Source organism: Rosa chinensis, chromosome 5 (assembly GCF_002994745.2).
Source record: "Rosa chinensis cultivar Old Blush chromosome 5, RchiOBHm-V2, whole genome shotgun sequence".
Lineage (NCBI taxonomy): Eukaryota > Viridiplantae > Streptophyta > Magnoliopsida > Rosales > Rosaceae > Rosa > Rosa chinensis.
The window spans coordinates 81,228,359-81,244,236 of record NC_037092.1 but is presented as its reverse complement, the minus strand read 5'-3'; the positions used below and the strand labels follow the sequence as shown (position 1 = coordinate 81,244,236).

At 36.1% G+C, this 15,878-nt stretch overlaps 1 protein-coding gene across 1 annotated transcript; it reads right to left on the bottom strand.

Annotated features, from left to right (window-relative positions):
- Positions 1-567: 567 nt before the first annotated feature.
- On the bottom strand, positions 568-7,554 carry LOC112167856 (kinesin-like protein KIN-14F). The gene is made up of 18 exons (XM_024304948.2): positions 7,257-7,554; positions 6,826-7,044; positions 5,848-6,011; positions 5,533-5,676; positions 4,966-5,325; positions 4,780-4,848; positions 4,391-4,615; positions 4,181-4,262; positions 3,980-4,075; positions 3,691-3,867; positions 3,463-3,569; positions 3,162-3,340; positions 2,906-3,070; positions 2,540-2,793; positions 2,256-2,419; positions 1,983-2,171; positions 1,065-1,756; positions 568-968 (listed from the first exon to the last, which is right to left on the bottom strand). The coding sequence occupies exons 2-18, from the start codon at positions 6,992-6,994 to the stop codon at positions 809-811; spliced, it is 3,396 nt and encodes a 1,131-aa protein (XP_024160716.1). The 5' UTR covers positions 6,995-7,044; positions 7,257-7,554; the 3' UTR covers positions 568-808.
- Between the last annotated feature and the right edge of the window lie 8,324 nt (positions 7,555-15,878).

The following is a 15,878-nucleotide window of genomic DNA, read 5'->3' as shown; positions in this document are numbered from 1 at the left end:
TTTTATTTAATAAATTTATAATCCAACGGTTTATATCTTAAATTATCTTGTAAAGATCATCTCTGTAAAAGATCAATCAAATTGAAGACCTTTTAGTTAATTATCTAATTGAATCAAACAAATGGATGGTTTTAACAACACTTACTACTACTATAATGAACCGTCCATGTATTTCATAGAAATGAATAACTAAAAGGTCTTCAATTTGATTGATCTTTTACAGAGCTAATCTTTATATTACGTTATACAACAAGAATGGTTGGATTAGAAAATTATAAAGTTATTATGCGTTAATCGCAAGAGAGAGTGAATCTGCTCATTCACCCTAAGGGTGAACCTAAGAATTGTTCTTATTGGCACTACAATCTTCCTTCGTTTCTTCAAGCTATTTTAGTAGCTTTAATACGTCAGCAAATTATTCATCCAAAGAAAACTACACCATAACTAATAAAAGTTCCACTTTCAGGTTTTATTTATTTATTTATTTATTTATTTCAACAGAAAACAGAATAATACTTGTCGATCATCATTATAGTAAATTCAATAACCACATACACGCAAAAGAAAGTATTCATTGCTAAAATCAGCTTTGATAGTACAAAATACTCTGTGGTATAACATTGTTCTTTTAATTAACATATACATAACCCATATTGCATTAGATAGATTATTGTCTGATATACGACAAAAGGTTCAAGAATATGACCTCCTGTAAACTCAGAGCAGATACAATACGTACTATGCCACCTGGAACACAAAATGCCACTATACAAAAATGCACTAAAAGAAAATTGAAGACTTTGAAACTCTATGTAAAATTAAAAAATTTCCCGCGAGGTGTAGACCGGCTTCTTCTTAATTCAGGCATGGACATATTGCTGCCTTCTTTCTGATATCGAGTTCCACCATTTGGAAGCTTGTTTTCTGTTTTCCCAGCCATTAAAGGTTCTGCTGCTTGCACAGATCCTCTGCATGTAACAGGACGTTCACACTACAATGGTTAAGAATGAACATAGAAAAAAAAAATGAAATACCCAAGCAAAAGGTTAATCTATTAATCGTACCGTGGTTCAAGATTTATATAGTTCCTTGATGAGTTTTGCCGAAGCTTTTTTGCCATCAAAGAACTATGCATGGGTGAACTAATGGGTAGATGCTCATTTTCTGGCTCCGAGAAGTCACTCTTTCGAGCCTCTTCGATCCTTTCAAGACCATTCAAGTCAGAAGACAAAGCTGTCACTGCATCATACTTTGGTATTCGGTTCTGCTTGGCCTTAGCCTTGGTCTCATTCTTGCTTTTTCTGATACCGCCTTGTCTTACATTAAGAGCTTGCTTAAACTGCTCGTCTTCATTTTCTGGATGAACTCTTTTGGCCTTCTGGAAGCTATACAATGCATCTGAAATGTCATCGTGCTTTGTTGATTCTTGTGAACTGATAAGTACCCTCAAGTTTTCCGTTGATGGGATTGATGGCATGGTACTAGCAAGAGATTTATTGACCGGTACTCTAGCTGATGGAAATGTTGGTTTCGCAATTGGTTGGTTTTCTGTTGTGTCAGCCTTAACTCTGGGTCTAATGAGAGCCCCTCTATCAGTAGATATTGATCGCCTGACAGGAGGAGATGGTGATCTGTGTTTTCCAGAGATCACTAATCTTTCTTCAGCTGGAAATGGTATCTTTGGAATGATCTCTTTCTCGGTGAATGCAGAAGGAAACCTTGATCTCCTTTGCTTGCCCGAAGAACAGCTTCTTGCCTGAGTAGAGTAAAATTTGAGAAAAACCGAGTTGAAGATTTATCATGTGCTATGTCAGATGTCTAGTGGTACCATTACAGGTCAAGGAAAATGTACTTTCAATTTTCAGCTATCTCATATTTGTACATTTATCAATCCATTGGCTGTTCACTGAATTAAATTTTGACCATCAATATGCCTTCAAACGTAGAATTAAATGGAAAGATATTGGACATGTACATATTACCTCAGAAATCTTAGCATCATCTAAGGGTCGCTGACAAGTTTCTTGCTTTGAACTGTTGCCAATGCCCCTTGGAATACGAAAAGGTGAAACGGCTCTAGACTTTTGGGAATCAATGGTGTTTCTTGTACCACCTTTGATTTGGTTTAGTTCAGCTTCCTTTTTTTCCAATGCTAGTTTAAGATCTGATATCTGCACAGATATGAATATGCTTTTAAGCATCTGATGATGAAAAGATGAAACTAATAGAACAGCAGAATAGAAATATGAACAGACCTCTTCTTTGAGTTCCCGGATTTCTCCCGTTTCTTTATTAGATTTAGCTGCCCCAAGTTCTATGGATGCAACCCTTTCAGCAAACTTGAGTGTACTAATCGTCTCCCCAAGAGCATTAAGTTCCGGGTTTATATGTACAAACATCATAGTTTTGGCTTGACCACCTAAACATAGACAAAGTAAAGTTCTATATTATCACAGTATACATTCCAGTTGAACAAGATAACAGTAATAAAGTATAGGGACTTTTTTTTTTTTAATTAAAACATAGATTCTGAAATTACCTAAAGAATCTTGCAAGACTTGAGTAAGTTTGCTGTTTCTGTAAGGAACATGTGCGCTCTTCTGTGCAAGAGCAGAGATGACATCTCCAAGTGCAGAAAGTGATCTATTTATATGTTGAGCTTCCTTTAGTCTCTCACCAGTGGCTTCTGATTTATCAACCCTCTCGCTCCCTGCCAAATCCACGAGATGGAGGCAACCCCGTAGAATAGAACCAGAAGCCAACTCCTTTCCAAGTATATGGACTGTTAAGACACTGCAGAAGAAATGCAAAAGTCACTAGTTAGAATAACTTCTACTACAAGAAAAAATATTTACACCATTCATTAAAATTGCTAAAATTTGACAGAAGAAATGAAAACATCTACCTATGAGACCGACTGCTTCTTTCATTCAGAGCTGTAGCACCAACAGCACGATTTCTATGACCAACTTTCATCAACTCAAGAACATCTTGAGTGCAGGTAACTGGAACCAAACTTGCATCAGGTACATTAAGGCCATTCAGCTGCGACTTGTTCCGTATATCTAATGTACAAGTTGTTAAGGAAATAAAACAGCAATGTAGTATATAGCTTATGAATTTGTGACACCTAATTGAGAATATACAATTGTTAAGGATATCTTCTGGTAGAACCATCATTAACTAAGAGGTCTCTCACTTGTTCGTTGTATATTTCTATCATCTGTACTGCAACTTCATATCTTATTATGTCCACCCTTGCCTTTGATATTTGAAATAAGTCGCGCAGGGCTCTATAGTTCACTCCCCATGTGTCTTCACTTGACAAATCAGGGCCACTCTGTAAAAGGCAAAACATATAGTTTATATTATGCGACAATCATGCTCTACTAGGTAAGACCAACTGATCAAGCTGTAGGTTATATTCGAAGCCACATATCACAGTAAAATAGGTAGAGTTACCATAGTGTATGTCTTCCCCGAACCAGTCTGTCCGTATGCAAAAATGCAGGCATTATAACCATCTAAAACTGATCGGATCAACGGTTGAGTGTCAACATATATTTGCTCTGCACAAAACAGGGAAGAGAGATCATGAGTCTTGTCCGAGGACAAATTGTTAAGCTATAAAAATTATAAAAGAATGTTACTCATGGCTGATCTACAAAGCGTGCATGTCATTTCATTTACCTTGTGTGACATTTGTTCTGAACACTTTGTTGAAGGTAAAGACCCTTCTCGAGTCTTTTCCCTGTTTAAGGGGATTAACAATCATGATGGTTCCATTTTCTCCAATGTAATCCACAGAGGATTGTCCATTTGATTGACCTAAGAAGGGCCTCACTCTGCAATAAACTCTAATTGTTCCTGTAAAAAACAAACTCTTTCAGTTAAGCTCGGAATCATGAAACAATATATATATATACACACACACACACACGCACCGATTAATTTATTAAGTTGGCATAAGATGAAACACCTTTGAGGTCTTGAACTTGATTGTAGAGAAATCGGTTTTCTTCAAGAACTTTGTTGTAAGAAGAGGAAGTTACTTCAAGACCTTTAATATGGTGCACTGAGACAAAAGAAAGTGTAAGATCATCCAATGCTTTGACGAATTGTAATACAACAACTGACTCCTTTCCTATTTGACATAAATGTTCAAATCTATGGAACGTACCAAGCCTTCTAAGTTCCTCCTCCCAGTTTGAATGAGCATGTTTGACTTCAAGTCTTGTTTCTTGGAAAGAGGACTTTAACTCCTAAAAATATCCGAGACAGACAGTAAGATATAAGAGAAGACTCAACTGCAGATTAAAATTTCAGTTGACAGCTCCTTGCTCAATGTCACAATTGTACTTATAGGAAATGGAGCATTGCATTTCCTCACCTCAAGCTGCTTCTGTTGAATGGCAATTAATTCTTCATGATCAGATGAGTGACTAATACTATGATGGAGAGCCTCTCGTTTTCCCCCACAAATACAGAATTTGGACAGATCACTCGACAGCATATGACTTCTTTGTGCTAGATAATTTTTCATGGCTTCTAAAAATTCAGATTTTGACAGAGCACCAATATCACCTCTCAATAGTTTCTTCAAAAACAGGCCAAGCTATAGAGCGTTGCAAAAGAGAGATAAGGTTAGTTGTGTGTTGACTATTACAAGAAATTCATAATCAGGCAAAATCTTTTGACCCAATTAACAAAGTACCTCAACAAGATTCTAGTAACAGGGTTACAGGAAAAACTTTTTGATGAGCAAAAATGTTTACATACCTGAGTGCCTTGAGAAACAAGTAGTGCTGAGAAATCCTTGACTACCTTACTTAGCAAAGTATCTATTACCTATAGAATTTTACAACTTATACTAATCAGACTCCATAAAACAATAGAATCTTTATTTAAAAGGTGTTAAAAGGTGTAAAACAGTAGAATCATATAAATAACAAGAGTCTTACCTACCATTGCATTCAAAGGAAAATCTTCAATCCCATTGGTCTCATGAAGGTAAGCTTGAAGAAGTCCAAGGCCAAAACGATCAAAAAGGAAAGCCAAAGCAGCGGCAGTTCTGGATTCCTCAGTTGACACCTCACTCGAGAGATGAAGAAAGTCCAACAGTTGTTCAAATTGTGATGAATCGGATTCATCTATTGACTCATCAGCGCTTTCACTGCCTCCTAAGGAGGATGATGACCCTTTTGGGAAGCATGTGATCCTCACAGTCCCACCATATCTCCAAACTCCGATTCCACCTGCTTGCTTCCATTCATAGTAACCTTTGAGACACAGAATGCAGTCTACAACTTTACTCGACGAGCCTCCCTGAAAATGCGAACCTCTCAAAAATTAGAAAAGGAAAAGACCAGCAAACATAGAAAGAAACAATTGAAGGACATATAGAACCATAGAGAAACCATAACAAGTTGAGGGTTGAAATACTAAAGTAGGTGTATTACAAACTGTCTTGAATTAAAGGCAGTAAAATGCATATTTTTATTGAATATGTTGCAAACTATGATATAATCTGACCTTTTCCAGATCAGAGGCTTCAAATGTCAAGAGCTTCATGGCTTTGACAGCCTCGAGGAAATTCCTCATGTTCTCAAAATACTGAATTGCAGACTGTGCTGCCCCTTCTGTCGACTGAACAGCAATAATGGGATTTTCCACCACCTATTTCGAAACCCAAAAGAGAAACAAAAATGAGAAGTCAAGAAAGAAAGTATGACATTGCTTATGATAAAACATAAGTATGCAATCAAAGATGAAACACATTTCCTCCATCCTTGTTATTGAAACTGTTAACCCTGGCTAGAACTAATTTTTGCAACAAGGGAAGGGTACCTTGAGAACAGCACCAGGATTGACCTTGTTGAGGACATTGCAGAGAATTAGGCCATTGCGGAGTGAAAGGCGAAACTCTTCTTCAGAGGGTTCTTTGGACAGTGTTTCTAAGGCACCATAGTCCATTTTCCTCAGCCATTCTGCTGCTTGGTATCTCCTTGCAGCTAAAATTAGCGCAATTACAAATTTACAGTCATCAAATACTCGCAAACGTTTTCAAATACACGTAAAGTGCCATTTGAGCTTTCAGGTCAAACAAACCCATCACTGAAGTTGGTCATCCTAGACTATAAACACATCAAGGTGATCAAGAACTAAATATTAAAGAAGTTTTTTTTTTTTTTTTTTCGGGTGAAGGTATCGAACCAAATTTAAAAAATTGAAATTTGTGTTTCTTATGCAAATTTTGAAAGTTTTTTAAAGAAATGCACTCGACTTTGCAATAACCCACAAGTTGGAGGGGTTCGAAAGCGTGGTGACGCTGATCTTGATATCAAAAGCAAAAGAAATATATGTTTTGCTTTCAAATCTCATTAGAATTATGATCAATGATTACTGGTGTACAAATTTATTCTAAGCCTCCTTTCAATGTATAAGATTAGAAGAGTCAAAAAGCAAAAAATTACAAAAAATGGGTCCAAGTCATAAGTTGATGTCTTTTCGGCCCCAAACCATCATAAGCAATAATCACCACATTTCAGCAGCACCCGCATTCCGCGCAACATAATGGTATATCGCACTACGAAATTTACATATTAAATACAAATACATTTTTTTACCTGGAAAACAAATAACAGTGATTTAATAATTCAAAACAGTTCAACCAAAACATATATTTTAGAAAAAATTGAAAAATAGGGGAACCATATCCCAAGAATAAGTATAATTTAGGCCTAGAATCTTGGGAAAAGGTTAAATTATAATACATGTGTGACACCCCAGTATACTAATTAGTAGTAGTAGTTGCTGTTTTTATACCTGCTTCCTCTGCTTTTCTCTGGGCCAATTCATAGTCATTGATGAGCTCATCTGGGTTTGCATATGGATTATGAGCCTGATCATTGTTGGAGACTAAACCCTTCAACCCTCTCAAGTTCTTGCCAGGAGATGATTGAAAGATATTTGATAAGAAATTTTCTTGCGGCATTTTGATGTCTCCAAGAAAAAAGTACAACTTAATATTCTTTATTCTGCAATCTGCAATACATAAACCAATGCAATTTAAATAACTAGTTAGCCTATAATTGGACAAAAACCTCAATCAACTATCAGAAAACTTAAAATCTAGAAAAGATAGAAACAGAGTTTGAAGAATAAAGGTATGGCCTTTATACTAATCACAGAAAAGAAACGAAATTTGTGAAACATTTATGGTGTGAACAATTGAAGTGTGGTTGTGAAGCTCTAACCTTTAAAGGGTCTTGAAGTCCTGGAAAATTTAAGCAAGCCCCGGAAGAAAATGGAGGTTTGAGAGTTTGAGTTTGTAGTAGATCTGATCTGAAGGAGAGGAATGGGAAGGTGAAGCAAAGCAGGTTTCCCGTGTTCTTTGTGAAAGAAGCAGCATTCAAAATTTAGTAGAAGCTCATTGAATGCTCCTCCAACTATTCATGTACTCTTACAGAGAGGGAGAGAGAGAGAGAGAGAACGAGAGTTGGAGAGGCTAGGGAGAGAGGTACATAGATTACATTTAAAAGACCTGAAATTGAAACGTTGTTGTCTCCCAACTTGTCCAAGGCTTAGAAACACGAAAATATGAAATTAAGTCAAAGTTGAGGTGACTTTGACTTGGATCTGGTCCCTCCACGTGGCAGAGGTGATCTCCTATCAGGTTGGAAAAGCTAAAGTCACCACATTACTCAACTCCATGATGTTCCAAATAGACTCCCAGAAAAAACGGTCAAATTGTAGATTGAATGATATTTTGAGTGAGTTCAAAGCAAACTTAAGTCATGCAAAAACATATAAACTCTATGCCTTCTCATTCAGTAATTCAGTGTCAACTGATTTTGAGTTGGATGTCCCAATTTTTACATAATATCATAAGGATAGAAGCTAACTATGAGCTATCCGTTCAATCACGTCTTTATGTGCCTTATATGATGTGTATTATGAATGTTTGTGATGCGTATGACTTGACTTTTTTTTCTTCTGCGTGTTTACAATTCCAGTTTGATGTGTGGTCACTCATGAGTAATTAAGGGTGTTGGGAAAATAATATCTCGTTGAATAATCTAAACCTAACAAATAATATTTAGTTGAATGCTTAAATTTATACTAAAATGTTGAGTGGAAAAATATTGTATTATTCTAAAAATATTAAATAGAAGAAAATTGTTAGCATTCCCATATAATTAATTATGCATGTTTGGCATTTGCTCTATAAATTATGCTGACCAAAATAACTTTCAAAAAATATCCTATAACAACGCCGAAATAAAATAGTTTATTACATCATTAGATCAACAAAATGTGGTATAAGAGCTCCATAAGATTATAAAAAGTGTAGTCCTTTGGGGATCTTTGATCTTTGGACTGGACGGCATGATTTGGCTAAAATGATGGGAATATATATTAGCATTATAACCTGCTTTATTAAAGGCATTGTTGCTGGACTTATAATAAATGCTGCATCCATTCTTGTATTGTTGGACCTCTACATGTTCAATGGTGTTCGCCAAATTAATACTCGTGTTGAATAGGATTTATATGATCCCTAGCTAGTGGTACTAGTGAAGAGTAGCAATGCATAATCTTGCTTATATATGTAGATTCCCATTGGTTGATTGATATTGATCTTGGCCATAATCTATATATAGATTCCCATTGCTTATAATAAATGCTGCATCCATTGCTTATATATGTAATTTATATGAAAACAATATTGTTTCTTGCTAAAGAAATTGATAACTCATGTAGTTAAAGTAATGTCTCTCTGTTTCGTAAAATAGTCTGTGGTTAAGGCAGTCGAACACACCCTAACGTAAACTAACTATCTAAGTAAGCATCATATTTAACTCAATATCAATCTGGAGCTCTACCACTGAAGTACTGATATATAGGTCAAATATTTACTTTAGGACCGCCATACGCCTCACCTGCACGAGTATGAAGTAGCCATGTAGCGTAGTGTCAGTCCGCATAAGTAACTCACAACTTGGCTCATTTTTGTTCTAGCTAGCGAGTGCATCATATTACTCAACTCTTTGGGATCGACCTCAACGGTAAATGAGAGTGGAGAAGTAGTTAAAATTGGTTAGATTAGGTTCTCAAGGAGAAGGTAAAAGCATGACTTTCTAGTAAAACATGAGAATTACGTAGTTGTCCTCATTGTGCTGCCTCGTTGTGGGTAGGTAAAGTGAGGTGCTTTTCAATCAATATCTTCGGTGGCTGGGTCACATTCTTCGTGGAATAAAGGCAAACAAACCAGCAAGTTTACGTTAGGGTTTTCTTTTCTATTCTTTTGAAATGAACAAGGGGGGCAAAAGTGAGTCCTGGTTAGGTTTACTTTCGAACGTTGGATCCCCCACTTTCAAATCATTGCGGAGGGAAAGCTTTTCGATTCTTTTTTACATTTGGTGCCCCATTTGATGGACCATTTTAGTGGAACCTTCTCCATTTATATCAAATTATGGGGCATAGAGTGCTTTCTCTCTTAGTTAATTTACTTTTGGTATGGTTAATTTAGTGAAAGTTATGTGAGAGAGAAGAAGACTTCTCTTATAAGCATAATAATTATTTGTACTATGTGGTCATTAATGACAGCAGAGAATGATTAGTTAGCATATATGCATGCTTAAAGGCAATTTACCATGCATTTGAGGAGTGAACCTTGAGCGAGATTAATGGATAACTCAATCGCACTAATTTTGCAAAACTTGCGTAAGCTAAAAGATGTGGGGGCTTAATAGAGTTTTTTTAATTGGTAATATTGATTAGTATATATTTTGACGATAATATAGTTCAACGATCAAAGATGTATGATCTGAACCTTAAGTAAAAAATGTTGACTACCGATCAATAATTTAAAACCCATCGGTTCAAAATATTGTTTAAACATGTTCTTTTTCCTAGCTAACATAACTTCACTCACCAACTGGCCGGTCAGAGTCACTCATCGATAAGCTCTTTCATGCATAACGAAACCCTCTTGTGAAAAGATTGTTCAAGAGTTTATCTTCCAAGTTGATCCAACTCAATATGTACAGTTTCTCAACCTCGCTAGGTCATTTGTATCTCGACACATAGGTTATACCGACCTTGATCGACTACTTTAGCCTTTAGATCCATTATAGGATACATAGTTGCTTTGTTTTAGTCCCTCGATCGTATTCTTTTCTCAAGAGAAAAAAATAGTTGCAAGAGAGAAAATGCATGATTATTTTAGGGTCCCCAAAACTGCCATTATGATTTACGCATGCTATCATCTTTATCTGCGTGGTTTAGTACGTTTTTCATCGCAGGTTTCGTCTACTCAACTCGCTAGCGCTACTATAATGAAAGAAACACGAAACGAAAGGCTTCATATGATTCCTAATGAACTTATAAAAGAGCACTGCACGACTGGTGAGAAGAGCTTCTACGAAGACAAGAGAAAAAGGTCATTTATAATTCCTATTTATAACATATTACTCACAAGTCACAACAAGAAGTACTCCAGAAGGGTTCACTTATGATGATTTAAGTAGTGAGAATAGTGAACATTTGTCTCAAAATTTGTATATGAGGTTATGTCTTTGATTGAAGTCTGTTGGAGAATGTGGGAGTTTCTCTCACATCTAAGAAAAAGCTCAAGGAATACATCGTTATAACTGTTCCCTTGGAGAACTTGTGAAATGAACAAAGAAAAGCAAGCCCATTTGGGAGGAAGCTTGAGCTAGGCCGTATTGTGTGTGTGTGTGTATCAAAGATGGGCCTTGGGCATGGGGCTCTTGGGCCAAAATGAATTTTTTTTTTTTTGCATTATTTTTTTTTTTTAGATTTTGTTTAATGTTCAGATAATTATCAAATACCAGTTATTTAGGATATTATCAAACATCATCAGTTTATTCAACAGTTACAACTGTTGATTGAGTTTGAATTTAAATGAACAGTTGCAACACTACGCAGGAGAACTCCCCCTCCCTCTTTCTATAGAGAAACACATAGTACAGTTTGCCAGGATGCTTCGACTTGAATCTAATAGTTGTATCCTGCAAGATAGATGTCCAAGAACTACAAGCACAAGAGTAGGGATTAACTTCTGTCTTAGGAGATTGCTACAAGCAAGCTTTTATCAATCTCTAATCAAGTCAGTGATTTCATTACTTCTTTCTTTAATTTTGAGCAAATTTCAATTTATTCATATTTTAGGATTGAATTACGTTTGCAATCTTATTTTGTAATTATATTCATATATGCTTACAATTAATTTTGAGGATCAATCCATTGCTTATTATTAGGGATGGCATAAAAACCCATGGGTATGGGTACTCATAGGTACCCGCTCTATTTGGGTAAAAATATTTGTAAATAAGATTACCAATAGATTACCCATGGGTAAATGGATAATGGGTGTTAGATAACCCGCTCGGGTATGGGTATTTCCGAGGGTACCCATATCCATAAAACTTATTCAATTTTTTTTTTTTTTATCAAAACTTCCTACAGATTTATTTTTATTATTATTTTTTAATCAAAATTTCCAACATAATTAAGTTCATGCTTTAAAAAAAAAAAAAAAGATGAAAAAGAAAGAAACTTTTTCACGTCTGGCTATCAATCCCAAATTTTCATCTTCGCAAATTAGATTGTTAATAACCAATTTCAGATCTTCATCTTCTCAAATTTGATTACCAATACAACATGTCCCTTCCTTCCTCCCTTAATTTCGAATTGACAGCGCCTTCCTTCCTCCTTTGATTTCGAATTGAGATCCTGATCTTCATTGTCTATAGCTTCAATGCAGTCAACGTCACAGAAGCCGACAATGGGAGGCTTGTCGTGCTTGTTCTCATCTCCGATGGTGAAGCATGCCTCTTCCTCTTCAAGCTTTTTGGGTGAATGAGGTTAGGGAATTGGGATCGAGATGAAGAACTGAAGGAACTGATATCGATTTTCCCAGAGAAAGAGAGTAGAGGGTGTTTTTTTTTTTTTTTTTTTTTTTCTGGGAAAAAAATTAAAGAAAGTAGATGGGTAGATGGGTACCCATTTACTCGATGGGTGGGTATGGAAATACCCGTGAAAAATTAAACCGGGTATGGGTATCATGGGTAGTACCCATTTTGGTTGCTGGGTGGGTATATTACCCGCAGGTACTACCCAATGGAAAAAATGCCAACTTGACTTATTATCCTCTGTTCTAACAAAGTCACCGCAAACATTGATCGAGAAGGTGAAGTCTAACCTTGCATTATATTATAATGGTCATGTGTTTTTTTTTTCCTCCTTCACTTATCTTCATGTGGTTTTGGAGTTTTTGTGGTCTAACTTTTTTTTAATGAAGGCAAAGCCAATATATTGATCAAAAGCCAGAATGGTCATTACGTACCATTCCGCTGTCATCTAGACAGACAAGAAGATGTGTTAGTACCCACAGTGGTACATAAAATTAGGTCACTCATTTGACATTAAATACATCAAAATAACATGAATCTTCTATTGATACTACTCCAGAAGATTCGCTAGAGGCACGAATGTGCATAGCTCCCTAAAAAACTTAGGGCCTTATTGAAAGTAAACTAAATTACTAACTTACAGTTCCCTAAAAAAGGAAAATAAAATCAGAAAACTAATTAAATTGTAGCCCACAGCCCAAATGAGATCACCAGCCCAACAAGACCCAACAAAGTTGACTCGGCCCAAAAACACCCCACCAGCAACACTACGCCAACCGCGACCATTCCCAGTGCCGCCAACAACATCCATCCACACTGCCTCCAAAGCACTCGACCCGAGGGACCAAGTATCCCCTCCGCGCACCAAGATGGAACCGCTGCCATCGCCAGAACAGAGTCGCAATCCACTTCGACCTCCAGCGGACCAGCAAGATTGAAATGGGTGAGCAAACCTTGCAGAATCTCCCTACCTAGCAACACCATCAGAGCCACACGAGCATAGGAACCACTACCTATCCGGCAACTGCACCGCAAAACTGTCGAACGTGTTCGGCATTAGCCTATGAAGAAAACCTACGGCTAGGGTTTTGAGAGAGAGAGAGAAGAACGAAATTAGTTTTAATTTATGGGAGGATTTTAACCAACAAATCATTCGTTGGTATTTTTTTTTATACACGGAGTATACCAACAAAACATTAATTCGTCGACAATTTAGCGTCTCTCTTTATTGATTTTTTTATAAAACTATTTTAGCTGACAAATCGTTCATCAGTCATCACCTTCAAATTTTTTATTTTTTTTTTCATGCAAGATTTTTGCTAATGGCGTAATGTCTCTTTTATTTATTTTATTTTTATGGGAGGATTTTAAGTTAATTCAAAAGGCGGTAAAGATCAATGGAGGGAACTCCATGAATGGAGGCAAGCTTTGCTAGGTCCACTGGCGGACGACAATAACAGCATGTGTGTAACCTCAGTTGTAAACCCTAAAGAATGTATTCTTACTAGCTTCTTGACACTATAATAGTTCCCTTCGTTGAGATTTCTCATTTCTAGATTTCTTTTCATTTGTTGGTGTTAGACTAAATGAGCAAAACAATTGCATGATCAATTCACAAGAACATAAACACACTTAATATTAATCAACACCACATGAACCAAAACACAAGATTTAATTACTAACCTTTTGTATTTGGAGCCGTTGCAGTAGCACTAAACGAACTTGGCAATGAACACGAATTGATCTTCTCCTCAGCTCTGGACTTGAGCTCCTTTCTATGGGGCATGACTTTATGCTTTGTTACCGAGAGAGCAGGGAACAACACTTCCTATATTTATATTGGTTATGGTCCTAAGAATCCTCCCATAAAAGTGTTTCTTAGAAACCAAGTCACCAACAACTAGAAAACCTAATGCAACACCAAGTCGAACTACAATGTAATCCAACTAATGGATTCCTAACCTATGAGCTTATATAATTAACTCAATAGGTTTCTAGGTTTTGTACTTAACATACAACTCCTATTTATGAACAAAATTCCAATCCAATTTGTAAACTGAATATAGATGATGATATGTTCACTTTTATTCTAACATTCTCCCACTTGGACATCATTGTCTATACAAACTGAATCAAGAAAATTTTCAGAAATAGCTGAAGTGTGCACTGAGATGCAGGTGCCATAAATCTATTCAATTCTATCAAAATGCATAACCATTGCAGAATCAAGAAATAGACATGTTCAAAAGAGCATACTCGTTCCAGACCACAAAGCAACAGTTTCTGCACTTCACATGAATTCAACTTAATGTGATGCAATCAAATAACATTATATATCAAACTGCAGTTGTTATTTGACAACAGTCCAACCTAAGTATTTTGAACATCAAAATCACAATGCAAACATAACTTCTTTACACACAGTGGATCAATGTTTGCTTCTTACTGAATATATGCATATATAACAATCCACTTGAACTGAACTGATAAAATACAACAACCATAAATTTTATCAAAATGAATAAATAAGGCTGTCAAAACATCAACTGAAAATACCTCATTTTATTAAGTCAAAACATGAAGTACACCGTTTTCTGTTACATAACTCAAAACAGAAAATCAAGAACTAAACAAAAACTAAACTAAACTGAAAACAAATTTCTCAAAACATTTTGCTCCCACTGAACTTAAGCATCTTCAAAACTCGACAGAATTCCCATATTCCTGGAATGCTCTTTAAAAGCTGCTACTGACAATGCCTTCGTAAATGGATCAACAAGCTGATCCCCAGTCTTAATGCCCGAGATTTCAACTTCACCATCTTTAACTCTTTTCCTGATACTGTAAAACTTTAGGTCTATATGCTTAGAGTTATTTGACCTTTTGCTATTCTTACTGAAGAACACAGCAGCCTCATTATCACAAAACACCTTCAAACTTCCAGTTACAAGATCACTCAACACTTTAGTCTCCAAAATAAAATTTCTGATCCACAATCCCTCACACACTCCTTCATATATAGCTATCACCTCTGCCTGCATGGTCAAAGTAGCTATCAATGATTGTTTCATTGTTTTCCAAGCTATTGCACCACCTGCTAGCATATAAACATAGCCACAAGTCGACTTCATAGATGTAGGATAATTCCCAATAAAGTCAGAATCTATAAAGCCAACTAGTTCAAGCTTTTTCACACGTTTATACACAAGCATATGGTCCTTGGTCCTTTGCAGGTACCTTAGAACCTTCTTACCAGCTGTCTAATGCTCATGTCCAGGATTTGACTGAAACCTGGATAGCATTCCAACTGCAAAAGACAAGTCTGGCCTTATACAGACTTGTGCATAACTGCATACATCAAACTCCCTACTAGCCTTGCATACGGTATTGACTCCATTTCAGTTTTCTCAAAATCAGTTTTAGGACATTGATTTTTAGTTAGTTTATCTCCCTTAGACATTGGAACTTCACCATTAGCACAAGTTTCCATTCCAAATCTTTTCAGAATTTTTGAAATATAATTTTGTTGAGACAATCCCAACAATCCCTGCTTTCTATCTCTCTTAATCTCAATTTCTAGCACATATAATGCTTCTCCTAGGTCCTTCATGTCAAAATTACTTGACAAGAAGGCTTTAGTATCTTTAAGCAATTTCACATTACTGCTAGCAAGGAGAATGTCATCTACATACAGGATAAGAAAGATAAAATTATTTCCAACAACTTTAAGATAAACACATTCATCGACAAGATTTTCAGAAAATCCAAAATATGAAACCATTGAGTCGAATTTCTTATACCACTGCCTACTAGCTTGTTTGAGTCCATAAATAGATTTCTTAAGCTTACAGACCATATTTTCTTTTCCTGGTTCAATGAGACCTTCAGGTTGTGCCATAAAGATCTCTTCCTCCAACTCTCCAATTAAGAAGGTTTTTT